Source organism: Symphodus melops (genome assembly GCF_947650265.1).
Source record: "Symphodus melops genome assembly, chromosome: 17".
Classification (NCBI taxonomy): Eukaryota; Metazoa; Chordata; class Actinopteri; order Labriformes; family Labridae; genus Symphodus; species Symphodus melops.
The window spans coordinates 22949891-22965506 of NC_136707.1; the positions used below are offsets into that span (position 1 = coordinate 22949891).

Sequence of the window (15616 nt, forward strand, 5' to 3'; positions counted from 1 at the left end):
TGATTTACAGATTCCACATAAAAAAGGGGAAAGATGAAAAAGAATGAAGATGATTTTGTTTTATTAATCTCCATAAAAACAAAGCGCAGCAAACGATCCATTCGTTTACATTGTGTGGACGTCCGTCTCCATGATCGTGTCACACGTTTCTCGTCGGACTGCAAACAATGTAGCGCATTAAGTTTTGACCGCGCGGAAGTTGATCGCTAATGAACGACCACACCTGAAGCCGTCTGTCATCACACTGTAGGTAAGTAGCCCATAATGTCCGAGACTAAAACAGATGTTTACATCGCATCTCTTTTTTTAAGAGCAGAAGAAACACATATATAAGGTTTTTATTTGTATTTTATTTTATTTTTTAATATAGTTGGGTCCAGAGGGGTTAACCGTTAGGCGGAGACGTTGACGGTTGGTGGAGGAGTTAGCATCTTCTGGTAAGTCAGTCACGTGATGGTTACTGACAGGCTACAAAGGTTTACACTGAAACGTTATACTGAAAAATATTTTTTTTTGAATAAAAGTCATGATGTGTGGTTTGTGTTAAACATGAGAAGATTTATAATCCAAGGTGTTGTCTTGGTTTTATTAAAGTAATTCTCAATTCAGTTACCCGCCTATATTTTATCTTCATAATTTTAACTTCTACTCTTTGTATGTGTATATATTTTTATATATATGTATATATTTTTACATATAGTATATGCATTAGGACTGTGTATGGAGTACGTTTATTAATCAGAAAAATTCATTTGTTAATCGCAATTAATTAAATTTTCATTTTCTGCATTTACTAAAAAGTAGTTAACTGGCCTGGTAGCTGTTGGGAAATCTGCCATGATTATCAAATATTTAGTTTTAAAAATCAAAAGAAGTTTCCCCCAAGTTGTCCTGTGAACCTCTGAGGAAGCAGCGTGGCATTGCTGGCATTGTCTGATCATAAACTGGTTAATGAAGGATTCTTAACTCCTTTTTTTTTTTTTTTTTGAAAGTCATTTAAAAAAATTCCCGTACAAAGAGCTGGACACTTACTCTGATTGTTTGTAGTCATCAGAGCTGAGTGTGTGTGGTGGGAAAGGACACCGACCAGCAACGTGGAGATGTGGAATTGGACCCTGACTCAAACATCCAGAGGTACACAAAGGTGTGTGTGTCTTTCTTGTTGCCTAATAGTCTCTATTCTATGCTTGATGTCAGCTGGTCAACAAATTATTCACATTTTAAAGATTATTTTGGTGTTTTTCTGCCTTTAGTTAGATAACAAGACAGTAGTAGAGAGCAGGAGCGAGAGCGAGGAATGACATGCGAGAAAGGAGCAACAGGTCGGATTCTGCTTGGACGAACATCGACTCCATACATGGTATGTGCACACTGACCACAAGGCTACCGGCGCCTCCAATGAATTATTAGGATATTAATTTGATTTTTAACTAGAACAGCATGGAGAGTCATGTAACTTTGGCCCCCTGAGCTGCAGCTTGAATACCTTGTAGGTGAATGAGTTCGTCTCAGGTTTCTCACTAGAAAACTTTGTAGCGAGTGGAGCATGTTTTTGTGTCTTCATATGTAGTAATGCTGCATAAAATAGATGCTTTATTCACCTACTGTCACCAACATAATATAATGGAAACTCCACCTTCCTGAAAGGTAAGTGACACTAGGTCTGACAGACACTCAGACAACAGTTGATGAAACTTCTGGATGACGTATTAAGCTTGAAATTCGATCAGATATTGAGCTTCATGTGCTTTATGTGTGACGTCTTTAAAAATCCTTCATCGGAAAACTTTAAGAACATTTTAACAAACAAATCACTTTCCGTGTATTTACCGTATATGTCTGACTTTGGCCGTTTGCAATGAAAATTTTAAAAAAAATACGCACACATCCCTCATTGAGTGCTGGATCCAAAAAACCTGAAAGGTAAGCAAAGCAATACAATACCCGCACACCTAGTGGCTCCTGTGAGAAGGATTTTTGTGAAGTGACGTTCTCAAGCGAACATGCTCTTCCTCCGACTCCCCGTCTTGCCCGTCTGCAACACACCCAACCTTCAATGGAACAAAGAACAGGAATTTCCAGGCGAGTCGACCCAGCTAGCTTGATAAAAGCTAGCTAAAACTACCCGAAATCATCTTCGCTACATGTCTCGCTGGGATTTTACACCTTTATCCGTCTGGAAGAAACTTATGGCATGTTCAGGTAAGTCGAGCAAGCTGGCTTTTATCCAACTGCTTAAAAGCCAGCTTGCTTTTCTCTGCAATCATAGAAACAAACAAAATGATACCGGCTGCCTGACTTAATCTAACAACCGTGATTCTTCATGATTTTTCATTTATTTTATGGTCTTGATATTGTCTCTCTCCCGGACTCGTCCTGCTATGATTACGGTCTTGACTCGATTTCGTTCCCTATGTTTCTCGATCTTGTCTCGTTCTTAGTTAGTGTGGTCTTGACTACAACACCATCTATAGCCTATAATGTTTATTTTAAGAAGCACCTGATAAATAAAAAAAACACCCACTACAAAGTAAAAACATAGCAGGGGTTCTTTTAATAACAGCGTACAGGCTCACTGGGGCGCTTAAATCTAACAGCTATCATTAATTTGACCTCTAACACACCTGTGTATTTGTCGAGTCAGATTGTATGTACCAGTTAATACAGCCTTGTTTTTATATTGTCGAGTTGTTTTTAATTGTGAGTACTCCATGCACTGGGTGTCTTTTTTTAAACAGCATTGTTGATGTTTTGTAGGAACCCCAAAATAAGACATGTCTCACCTACTGTGATGTGTTCACCAGCGACAGAAGATCAAGGTTGGTCTGTTTTTTTTTAAGTATCATTCATTTTCCTAGCTTTGCCTTTAACAGCTAATGTACATGTACGTTTGGTAAAATAAACGCTTGCTCATTAAATAACATTCCCTATTAAGAAGCCAACAGCATATAGCTAATATAGCCATTTATTTTAGCATTGGCCACTATAACCTCCATGTCGTCCATACTTTTAAGACAATGAGAACGCATTCAGGATTGGTGTATGACCAGGATGTTACTTTAAGTCCTGCATTATTACTTATCATTTTTATTGAATGACTCTAAATCAATTCTTTGTCTTTAATGTCTCTCTCTTGATTCTCTTGCTCTAAACCTGCATCATGTTTGTGTTGTATTTTTTTTAAAGAAAAATCTTCTCCTTAAACTTGGTTGTTAGCTTATCTTAATTATGTAAATCTTTTAAAGGCCTATATCTTTGTGTCGGGTTCAAGTCCAATATTGGAAAAGTTTCACAACCTCTGTCTCCCAAATAGATCACTAAAAACTAAAGTTCAAAGTCTCATTGGTTAAACTTTAGGAAAATGTGATTTATATTTTAGTGTTGTAGTGCTTTTCTCCCTGTCTAATCTGACATCAAGATAAATCTTTATTTTCAGAACAAGCCGACAAGAGGGTACATGTAGTATTCAGAACTCCACTGCTTCACATTCTGCATGTAAAACTGGAGGCTGCTCAGTAAAACCTCAGCCCTCTACTGATGGCCACTGGGCAGTTTGTGGTTGAGTAGCTGATTGGAGCTTCATCAGTAGTTGTAGGAAGAATATTTCTCCTATATGTGTGAGGATGTTTGGTTGTTACTTGTCACTGGTTTATGTTGACACAGCAAAGGGGTCAAGCAAGGACCCAGAGGGAGAGGGCTTGGCATTAGAGGATGGAAGGGGAATGGCAGTGTTAGACATGGAGGCACTCTTAAGACAGCCTGCTAGGCATGGTGTCCTGCTTTCCTGTAGCTGGTCCCTTGGCACTAAGACTGGCAGCAGCATGGAGGGACTCCATCCCAGCAACAGCGTCATAGATTTGGGCTGGCAGCCATGGGTTCCCTAGCCAATCAGGGCACACACAGTGCCAGATCACTCTAGAGGTAGCCAATAGTAAGCCTGGGTGTGCTTTGTGTCATCCCTCCCAGATGTGAATTCCTTCAGACCCACAAGGTACACAAATGCAGACACAGACATGCAGTTGTAACTCAAAGACAGAGTGTGCACACATTGAAAGTAACTGTATGTACAGGAAAGGTAACAAAAACAGTCTCTGTTTTTCAAGTGAATGTATTCCTGTGTCGTAGCATTTATTCAGTCCAGCTCAGAGCTGACAGTATCTTGAAATGACTTCTCAACTTGCCTTGCACAAACAGGACGCAGCCCACTACTGCTGTATGTGGAGCTTTGTCTCACTCTTGTGGACAATCTGAGTAATACTGGAATGCTGATACTATGAAACAAATATACTGCATTATTAGCCTATCATCAGGGGAAATGATTTGCAATTAAAACATTTCTTTTTTTTATAAAGCAAAGACATTATTGTCAATCTTTGTTTCCCATTTGTGAATCTTTATTTCTCAATATAATACAAATGATACAATTTCAATTTCAGTTTTTTATTTATTAAGTGATTAATTATTACATGCATTAGGTTATACAAGATCTAATTTATAATTGGCATGTGGAAAAGTAATGAGCAGTTGTATGTAACATAACAATGGAAAAAATTGTTATTCCACTAAAAGATTAACAAGACCAAAAACTTTAAAAAATGCTCTGAAGTGAAATTCAGCTTGACATTTTATCTGTCCCTTGGTCATCTTAATTTAGTCTGAAATGGAAAAAACAAACAAAAAATGGTAGTGGTTAAAGATGTGAGAAAGTTATCACTTTATTACAACAAGTTACAGTTAAACACCCAAAAGACTAAAAATTACTGGAATAAACAATTTAAAAATTGCAGAGATGTATGGATAACCTAAGCAATACAAAATACTAGAAAATGAAACCTAACAATGCTGTGTCTGGAATCAGTCCCTTTTCACTATATCGTGAATACAAAATGTTGTACTGGTGTCCAAATTCTGTGATCAGCATGATCATACCGTATATAGTCCACTCATTGTATCCCACAATGCATTGCAAAATTAGTGTACAGATGCGCAATACATTTTTTTGTTGCAATGATATGTTTCACTATATATTCAGAATTAAATATTTTGTGTAGTCATTCAGTATAATATAAGTTTTCAATGAAATTGATGTCATTATTTACTGTTGTTATTATTGAACATCAGCTGGAGTTAAGACAACAATGACATCACTGCCAGTGAGTCAGCGACTAGTGTCCTGAATTTCTTTTTTATATTGCTGAGTGAGTGCACTATATAGTCCACGACATGTAAATCACTATTTATAGAGTAGGGGTAAGGAAAGAGTGTGTGATTTCAGACAGCCCAGAACTTCTAAAACTGCTGTTGCTTACCTTAAACAAGGTGGCAAAGACACCATAGACGACGGAGATGAGGAATAAAACGAGAAATGTTAAAGCCATAAACCAGCTCTCCTCGTCTTTGCCCTGGATATTTTCAGCATGCACAATATCCTCCAAATAATCACAGCTCCCCAGTACGTCTGTGAAAGAAACCAAAGGAGATTTGTAAATCAATTACTAACAATTATCAACTCATAAAAGTACACAAGTTATTTTTTCATTAACTGATAAATCTGGCGAAGGTTATCTGGAACAGGTATTTTATATTTTCATAGAAAACAATTGATATTTCTGTAAGAAGTCAGAATCAGAACATTTTTTAACCTGGGCAGGCTTTTCTTTTTTTTTTTTTTTTTAGTCAGTAGCTACTAGGGATTATTCCCCTGAAGTCAATTAAAGTATTTGTTTTATAAATGTTCTTCTGTGGCATTTTTTCCATTATTGACAAGACAGCTAAAGACAGACATAAAATGTGGGGAGGAGATAGTGGAGACATGCACCAAAGGGATAGGGCTGGGAATAAACCTATGACGTGGATGTCTCTGTTGTGCAGGATGTGTCAAGAATAAAAGCCTCTGTACAACCCAAACATATGGAGTTCCAGCATACTGTGTAACTTATAAGTTATAAAAGCTGTAAGATACCCAGGAAGCCTCAAGTACAAATTCGTAGGCTCGAGACCGTTTCACTACAGTATAAAGAATGACATTATACTGCAGTCCTGCTTGATATATAATAAACAGCTTACCAAACACATCCGTTATACTGCTTTCAAGGGGCATTTCGGATGACTCATGTCTGACAACACAAGAATATATGGACTCCTCGTTCATTGTTTTGGTTATATTTAGTCTGCTGCTCATTGAATAAGTGCTGCTCCCGGTGTACTTCCATGCAGGGCTGTTTGTGTAGCCAGTTGAAGGAAGTCTCTGGCCATCTTTTCTCCAGTAAACTATGATATTGGATGGGAAAAACTCAGAAACCAGACATGTAAGTGTGAGGGAGTGTGACATGGTAGACTGAGAGGCACTTGGTTTTATAATCCTCACTGTTGGTGGACTCATGTCTGGAAAAACACAAAACACAAAAGTTATCACTTAAACCTATGATATTTGCGCAGCCATTGTAAGTTATGTTTTATCATAAGGCTTGCCTTTTTGAGCTATACTGAAGAATTTTGGAATTGACAAATGGCTATAAGTGGTTAAGAACGAGGTAAATCCATGTTTGAAAGTATAGCTACCTTTGCATTTGTTTATATGGTCACTGTAGCTCAGCTTGGAACAGGGGTGCTTTCCTTCACATGAAACTGTTTTAAAAGAGTTCCAGTCCTCTGCTGACACGTTTAGGAAGCTCCGCATTGTTTCTGTACCGTTGCTGTGACTCACTGGTAGCTCTATATGGGCACGATGGGTATAGGTGTTTCCATCTACTTTCCAGAAGATGGAAATGTCTTTTAGAAAAGGGCCAACCAAAAGACAGGTGACAGTCACTTGTCCTGTGTTCTGATTCTCCTGGAGTTGTGGTCCCTGAATATAGACTCCAACTGATTGAGATGCGGCAATAACTAAAAAAAAAAAAGACCATGTCATTAATTGGGGGAATATGCTCTATCAAATGGTAAATCTGGAAATAATATATTATATAATAATTGACTTGAAGGTTATTCAATTATGCTTTAGTCAACTATTGGATCATGGATTGTGGTAGCTCTTTTTACCTGAACAGACGCTGATCTCCTTTTGAATATTTTTCTTCAGCATTCTGTCAGAGACTTCACAAGTGAAGCTTTTCCCCTTTTTCCACTCAGTTTGAGGAACAAGAAGTCGGCTGGTTACTGTCACTCGTCCATCTGCACCCATGCTGATGTCATAGCTTGAAGGAGGTTTTTGCTGAGATTCAGAGGACCATTTGATTTGAGGGTCAAAGCCCCATCCAGAGCATGACAGTCTCTGTTGTGCAGACTCTTCACCTGGGACCAGTAGGAGCTCCACTGATGGGTCCACTGTACAGGAGATGAACCAATGCATCAGACAATCAAGCTATGCTAGATGGAAAATTATAACAGATTGAATTACCATAGTAGGAATAGTTAGTCCTCTCACCAAAGATATTGCCAGTGGAGTTTGATATAGAACTTCCAGAGAAACCTTGGTTTACTGTGCAGGAGAAAGTTGTGTCTTTCTTCCAGTGTTTTTTAGGCACAGAGAAGAATCTAATGATTGAATGTGGTCCTGTGGTTTGAGACAATTCAACAATCTGTGTCTCAATAATATCCACATTAGCCTGCAAGGTGACAGATAGATCCCTGGAGTCGAGCTGTGTGATGTCACACTCCAGTACAGCGCTGTCTCCCTTCAGCAAATGTGGGAGAGATCTTCTGATCTGAATCGTTGGAGCTGTGCTTGATCGCACTGGAGAAACAAAAAAAATGTTTTTCCTACTTTGCTATAAAAAGAAAAACATTGCATTTTCATGTTCTAAAATCCACTTACCTGCAACAGCCACAGTCCTCTCAACATATTTGAAGCACTTGTGCTCAGCTTTACATGTTATAGATAAGAGTTCTTTCCATTCACTTAAAGGAAGAGTCACTTCACTGATTACATGACTTTCATTTCCAGTCTTCACTGAGCCTCGTTTAGTTTCTGATCCGTTCATCAGCCACGTCACCGTTGCATCAAACGCAGTGCGGACCAAACATCTAGCTGTAACCTCAGATTCTGCCATCATTGCTGTCTTGAAGCTGGGAGTTTCCAGGTGAATGGAAGGAGGGATGGTGGAACATGCTGTGAAAGTCAGAGGAAAAAAGGACCATTATTAAGATTGAATCCTGAGCCACCTTGACATTTTTAAAACTGTTGTCTATGCATGATAAGACACTTCAAAGGATTGTCAAATGGTTTTTAGCCATTCAATTAAAGTGTCTCCACTTAATTTTACCTGAACAGATGCTAATCTCCTTTCTGACATTTTTGTTAAGAGACCTGTCAGAGACTTCACAAGTGAAGCTTTTCCCCTTTTTCCACTCAGTTTGAGGAACAAGAAGTCGGCTGGTTACTGTCACTCGTCCATCTGCACCCATGCTGATGTCATAGGTTGAAGGAGGTTTTTGCTGAGATTCAGAGGACCATTTGATTTGAGGGTCAAAGCCCCATCCAGAGCATGACAGTCTCTGTTGTGCAGACTCTTCACCTGGGACCAGTAGGAGCTCCACTGATGGGTCCACTGTACAGGAGATGAACCAATGCATCAGACAATCAAGCTCTGATAGATGGAAAATTATAACAGATTGAATTACCAAGTCATAATAGAAATAGTTAGTCCTCTCACCAAAGATATTGCCAGTGGAGTTTGATATAGAACTTCCAGAGAAACCTTGGTTTACTGTGCAGGAGAAAGTTGTGTCTTTCTTCCAGTGTTTTTTAGGCACAGAGAAGAATCTAATGATTGAATGTGGTCCTGTGGTTTGAGACAATTCAACAATCTGTGTCTCAATAATATCCACATTAGCCTGCAAGGTGACAGATAGATCCCTGGAGTCGAGCTGTGTGATGTCACACTCCAGTACAGCGCTGTCTCCCTTCAGCAAATGTGGGAGAGATCTTCTGATCTGAATCGTTGGAGCTGTGCTTGATCGCACTGGAGAAACAAAAAAAATTGCTTTTCCTACTTTACTATAAAAAAACATTGCATTTTGATGTTCTAAAATCCACTTACCTGCAACAGCCACAGTCCTCTCAACAGATTTGAAGCACTTGTGCTCAGCTTTACATGTTATAGATAAGAGTTCTTTCCATTCACTTAAAGGAAGAGTCACTTCACTGATTACATGAGTTTCATTTCCAGTCTTCACTGAGCCTCGTTTAGTTTCTGATCCGTTCATCAGCCACGTCACCGTTGCATCAAACGCAGTGCGGACCAAACATCTAGCTGTAACCTCAGATTCTGCCATCATTGCTGTCTTGAAGCTGGGAGTTTCCAGGTGAATGGAAGGAGGGATGGTGGAACATGCTGTGAAAGTCAGAGGAAAAAAGGACCATTATTAAGATTGAATCCTGAGCCACCTTGACATTTTTAAAACTGTTGTCTATGCATGATAAAACACTTCAAAGGATTGTCAAATGGTTTTTAGCCTTTCAATTAAAGTGTGTTTCTCCACTTAATTTTACCTGAACAGATGCTAATCTCCTTTCTGACATTTTTGTTAAGAGACCTGTCAGAGACTTCACAAGTGAAGCTTTTCCCCTTTTTCCACTCAGTTTGAGGAACAAGAAGTCGGCTGGTTACTGTCACTCGTCCATCTGCACCCATGCTGATGTCATAGGTTGAAGGAGGTTTTTGCTGAGATTCAGAGGACCATTTGATTTGAGGGTCAAAGCCCCATCCAGAGCATGACAGTCTCTGTTGTGCAGACTCTTCACCTGGGACCAGTAGGAGCTCCACTGATGGGTCCACTGTACAGGAGAGGAACCAATGCATCAGACAATCAAGCTCTGATAGATGGAAAATTATAACAGATTGAATTACCAAGTCATAATAGAAATAGTTAGTCCTCTCACCAAAGATATTGCCAGTGGAGTTTGATATAGAACTTCCAGAGAAACCTTGGTTTACTGTGCAGGAGAAAGTTGTGTCTTTCTTCCAGTGTTTTTTAGGCACAGAGAAGAATCTAATGATTGAATGTGGTCCTGTGGTTTGAGACAATTCAACAATCTGTGTCTCAATAATATCCACATTAGCCTGCAAGGTGACAGATAGATCCCTGGAGTCGAGCTGTGTGATGTCACACTCCAGTACAGCGCTGTCTCCCTTCAGCAAATGTGGGAGAGATCTTCTGATCTGAATCGTTGGAGCTGTGCTTGATCGCACTGGAGAAACAAAAAAAAATGTTTTTCCTACTTTGCTATAAAAAGAAAAACATTGCATTTTGATGTTCTAAAATCCACTTACCTGCAACAGCCACAGTCCTCTCAACAGATTTGAAGCACTTGTGCTCAGCTTTACATGTTATAGATAAGAGTTCTTTCCATTCACTTAAAGGAAGAGTCACTTCACTGATTACATGAGTTTCATTTCCAGTCTTCACTGAGCCTCGTTTAGTTTCTGATCCGTTCATCAGCCACGTCACCGTTGCATCAAATGCAGTGCGGACCAAACATCTAGCTGTAACCTCAGATTCTGCCATCATTTCTGTCTTGAAGCTGGGAGTTTCCAGGTGAATGGAAGGAGGGATGGTGGAACATGCTGTGAAAGTCAGAGGAAAAAAGGACCATTATTAAGATTGAATCCTGAGCCACCTTGACATTTTTAAAACTGTTGTCTATGCATGATAAGACACTTCAATGGATTGTCAAATGGTTTTTAGCCTTTCAATTAAAGTGAGTGTCTCCACTTAATTTTACCTGAACAGATGCTAATCTCCTTTCTGACATTTTTGTTAAGAGACCTGTCAGAGACTTCACAAGTGAAGCTTTTCCCCTTTTTCCACTCAGTTTGAGGAACAAGAAGTCGGCTGGTTACTGTCACTCGTCCATCTGCACCCATGCTGATGTCATAGGTTGAAGGAGGTTTTTGCTGAGATTCAGAGGACCATTTGATTTGAGGGTCAAAGCCCCATCCAGAGCATGACAGTCTCTGTTGTGCAGACTCTTCACCTGGGACCAGTAGGAGCTCCACTGATGGGTCCACTGTACAGGAGATGAACCAATGCATCAGACATTCAAGCTATGCTAGATGGAAAATTGTAAGAGATTAAATGACCAAGTCATAGTAGGAACAGTTAGTCCTCTCACCAAAGATATTGCCAGTGGAGTTTGATATAGAACTTCCAGAGAAACCTTGGTTTACTGTGCAGGAGAAAGTTGTGTCTTTCTTCCAGTGTTTTTTAGGCACAGAGAAGAATCTAATGATTGAATGTGGTCCTGTGGTTTGAGACAATTCAACAATCTGTGTCTCAATAATATCCACATTAGCCTGCAAGGTGACAGATAGATCCCTGGAGTCGAGCTGTGTGATGTCACACTCCAGTACAGCGCTGTCTCCCTTCAGCAAATGTGGGAGAGATCTTCTGATCTGAATCGTTGGAGCTGTGCTTGATCGCACTGGAGAAACAAAAAAAAATGTTTTTCCTACTTTGCTATAAAAAGAAAAACATTGCATTTTGATGTTCTAAAATCCACTTACCTGCAACAGCCACAGTCCTCTCAACAGATTTGAAGCACTTGTGCTCAGCTTTACATGTTATAGATAAGAGTTCTTTCCATTCACTTAAAGGAAGAGTCACTTCACTGATTACATGAGTTTCATTTCCAGTCTTCACTGAGCCTCGTTTAGTTTCTGATCCGTTCATCAGCCACGTCACCGTTGCATCAAACGCAGTGCGGACCAAACATCTAGCTGTAACCTCAGATTCTGCCATCATTGCTGTCTTGAAGCTGGGAGTTTCCAGGTGAATGGAAGGAGGGATGGTGGAACATGCTGTGAAAGTCAGAGGAAAAAAGGACCATTATTAAGATTGAATCCTGAGCCACCTTGACATTTTTAAAACTGTTGTCTATGCATGATAAAACACTTCAAAGGATTGTCAAATGGTTTTTAGCCTTTCAATTAAAGTGTGTTTCTCCACTTAATTTTACCTGAACAGATGCTAATCTCCTTTCTGACATTTTTGTTAAGAGACCTGTCAGAGACTTCACAAGTGAAGCTTTTCCCCTTTTTCCACTCAGTTTGAGGAACACGAAGTCGGCTGGTTACTGTCACTCGTCCATCTGCACCCATGCTGATGTCATAGCTTGAAGGAGGTTTTTGCTGAGATTCAGAGGACCATTTGATTTGAGGGTCAAAGCCCCATCCAGAGCATGACAGTCTCTGTTGTGCAGACTCTTCACCTGGGACCAGTAGGAGCTCCACTGATGGGTCCACTGTACAGGAGATGAACCAATGCATCAGACAATCAAGCTATGCTAGATGGAAAATTATAACAGATTGAATTACCAAGTCATAGTAGGAATAGTTAGTCCTCTCACCAAAGATATTGCCAGTGGAGTTTGATATAGAACTTCCAGAGAAACCTTGGTTTACTGTGCAGGAGAAAGTTGTGTCTTTCTTCCAATGTTTTTTAGGCACAGAGAAGAATCTAATGATTGTATGTGGTCCTGTGGTTTGAGACAGTTCAACAATCTGTGTCTCAATAATATCCACATTAGCCTGCAAGGTGACAGATAGATCCCTGGAGTCGAGCTGTGTGATGTCACACTCCAGTACAGCGCTGTCTCCCTTCAGCAAATGTGGGAGAGATCTTCTGATCTGAATCAATGGAGGTCTTCCTGCAGGCCCTTTATGATACAGAAAAAGCACAAAGCAGAATAACATGTCAAGAGTTCTTAGTTTAGCACAATGCCCTACAGGCGATGACCTGTAGTAAGTCATATTTGTGATTAAAATGTTTATTTTTCTGAGCCTATATACCTGCAACAAATGTTGTAACTTCAGTAGAGGAGAAGCAGCGATGTTCAGCTTTACATTTCAGAGACTTCAGTCTTCGCCAGCTGCTTGATGGAACGATCAGAGTGCTTATTATATGACTTGCATTAGTGATCTGGTTGATGCGTTCTTTGGCGGGAGGTTCCACATCCAGCTGCCATGTCACAGTGGCATCCAGACTAGTGCGGACTGAACATGTTGCTTTGATGTCAGACCTTGCCCTCATTACCGTCGTGAAGCTCGGGGGTTGTACATGCATGTCAGGAGGGGTGCTTGGAACAACTGCAGGAAAAACAAGCATTCAGTCTGATTCAAGCTGCTCAATTTGCTACAGCGGGACTTTTAAATCAAAGGGTTCAGGAAATGCAGCTTTCATATTTTGTGCGACACATACTTACTTTGACAAACGCTTATTGTCTCTGTATATTCTTTGTCGTTGTGAGTCGCCTTGCATGTATAGCTTGAGCCTTTGGCCCACTCCTTGCTCTTTGGCTCAATCTCACTGCTAAAAGTAAATCTCTTTTCCACTCCCTCCATGGTCTGCAGCTTCCTTTCACTTGGATTGATCACTAGAGGTTGTTTGTCCTGCTGCCATTTCACACTAAGTTTATCTGGAAAGAAGCCACTCAAGGTGCAGATGAGTCTGACCCCTGAAGTTTTGATTTCACCTTCCCAGACAGGTTGTAATGTGATGTTTGGAGATACAACCCGTGGTGCTGTAATACAGAAAACAACATTTTATGACTTGCTTCCTTCTATTGCATTTAAGCATAAAAAGCAATATGAGCTGATTTTATATAAGTAGTGATACATACCTCCAGTTAATCAGGTTTGTCACAGTGCTAAGTGTAATATCCTTTTTTCAGGCTAGATGGCAGAGTTGTACCTTATTAAATTGTATCTTAAAAGTTACGTGGAGATAAGGCTGGGAGTGTGTTGCACAGATGTTGCAGTATGACAGGGCAAAGGGGTCAGGGTAAGCAGCAGGCGGAAGCATTGAGTAACAACCAGCTCTCAAAAAAGCATCGATTTAGAGAAGTGAAACAAAGACAAGAGCAACGGAGCATCACTGAGACCAGGTGTGAGGTGTGGTTATGCCAGTAAAAGAAACAGAATTCACATTTAAATATCTCATATCATTTTACTTGCATGATAAAGTAGGTTTCAAACGTTGCTAAAGGTTTAATAATAGATTAAAGAACCTGAGCAAGTGTAAAATGTTCACATTTATGTATTTAATATCTCATGGGTTGATGAAAAGATTCTTGAAAATTGATTAACAGAAAAGCAATTTATTACATGGAAAAACAAATTACACAAATGCAGATTGTTCATAACAAGATATTGTACCAAAGATTATTATGGGATAGTATTGATAAAGAATGAAAACGGAAAAAAAATTGCTGGTTTAATGTCAATAGTTAATATTTAAAAAATATCATTATGACATGGCTTTTTGTTATAAAATAAATGATGAGGATTACTTACATGATACTTTGAATTTATGCAATAACACTGTGAAAAATATGTTCAACAGAAAGTTCACCTTGTTTCATTTAACCTGAAAAGACAAAAGAAACAATCATTAAAAATGCACCACAATGATTACATCCCTACACAACAAAGTATTACTTTTGGATTTTAAAAGGGCCCTTGGTTATTTTTAGTGATATCTACATCTGTTTTGTATGAGCAATTTTTTTTTTTTTTACAGTATTAATGCTTTTCAAATGAATTGAATCAACACTGATTTGACTTTCGTTCTTTCAGCATCTTTTTTCTCAGACAAGTGCTATACACTGTCTAATGTATTATCACTTTTTCAGTTAAGCCTCAGTAAATGGACGAGGGATTCTCAATCTTAGCCCTGAACAATTACCATGAATTTGGCTGCAATCACTTTGGGGATTTATTACCAATAAAAAAGTGATATGTAAATGATAGTGTAGTCGATGTTAAATAGTATTTTAGTTTGCTTTAGAGTGTTTATTTAAATTCTTTGACAACACCAAGAGGTTTAGCATTCTTTTTTTCTGGTTAAATGAAATCAGTCCATGATTACCTTGAAAGCAGTAGTTGCAATGGTGAAAAGCAGAGTAATGAGGAAGAGAAAGATGAAGGTAAGGGCAGTTTCGACCATGTTGTCTTTTTCTGCCTCCAAAGCATCGCTCCATTGTTTGAAGTCTGCATGAGGTTAAAAACAATTATTGAGTTTATACTGACTTTTACAACTTTGAGACAATGACCAATTTCTGCTGTTGTCTAAAAATCTCTTAATTTACCCAGTAGTGTTTGGTCTAGGCCGTACTAACCTTGACCAAGACATGGAGACCAGAGTGCTCAGAGACCAAGAAATTAAGGGATGAAAATCGATTTCAAAACAGAGACCAAGGAAGGCCATGACCAAGACGACAAGAGCAAGACCATAAATATCAATGAAATATAATCTTATGTGCAGGGGGAGCCGAAACACCAGGAAGGTATCGGCCATGACCGGGGGTTAAAAATCCAATTAAGAATGAATTTAAATTTCTTCAAATAACCGTTATCGCGTGGAAAAATAGCACTTTTGGTCTTGACTAGTCCTGATTTAAAATCCTGAGTCCGCCCAGTCTGGGGGCGGGATAAGACGCAATAAAAATACTTAATAATAATTACGAGACAAGATTTTTAAAAACTGGTCTTGAGATCAGACTACAACACTATCTACTTCGAAAATATGTTTCATAACTTTGTGGTAAGACTGGAGTTAATCAATGAGTTAATTAATCCCACAATAAATCAGTAAAAGACAGTACTGGCATCTTTCTTGT

General features: G+C 39.1%; 1 protein-coding gene and 1 long non-coding RNA gene across 5 annotated transcripts; one reads left to right on the forward strand and one right to left on the reverse strand.

The window, feature by feature from the left end:
• The first annotated feature begins 151 nt into the window (after positions 1 to 151).
• Positions 152 to 1365, forward strand: LOC306837798. Its single transcript, XR_013780995.1, has 4 exons — positions 152 to 250; positions 371 to 437; positions 1048 to 1144; positions 1254 to 1365. It is a non-coding gene; the product is annotated as an uncharacterized lncRNA (long non-coding RNA).
• Positions 1366 to 3058: 1693 nt separating this feature from the next.
• On the reverse strand, positions 3059 to 15328 carry LOC306837799 (uncharacterized protein). Of its 4 annotated transcripts, none has more exons than XM_079365607.1 (19): positions 14866 to 15328; positions 13202 to 14364; positions 12789 to 13085; positions 12347 to 12655; positions 11957 to 12241; positions 11505 to 11798; positions 11114 to 11422; positions 10724 to 11008; positions 10272 to 10565; positions 9881 to 10189; positions 9491 to 9775; positions 9039 to 9332; positions 8262 to 8960; positions 7814 to 8107; positions 7424 to 7732; positions 7039 to 7323; positions 6562 to 6885; positions 6067 to 6384; positions 3059 to 5458 (listed from the first exon to the last, which is right to left on the reverse strand). In XM_079365607.1, the coding sequence occupies exons 2-19, from the start codon at positions 13338 to 13340 to the stop codon at positions 5238 to 5240; spliced, it is 5550 nt and encodes a 1849-aa protein (XP_079221733.1). In that variant the 5' UTR covers positions 13341 to 14364; positions 14866 to 15328; the 3' UTR covers positions 3059 to 5237. The 4 variants fall into 4 exon arrangements, with proteins under 4 accessions (XP_079221733.1, XP_079221735.1, XP_079221734.1 ...); XM_079365609.1 differs by having other exon boundaries at positions 8262 to 8546; positions 8652 to 8960; positions 13202 to 15328; XM_079365608.1 differs by having other exon boundaries at positions 3059 to 4655; positions 5310 to 5458; positions 13202 to 15328.
• Between the last annotated feature and the right edge of the window lie 288 nt (positions 15329 to 15616).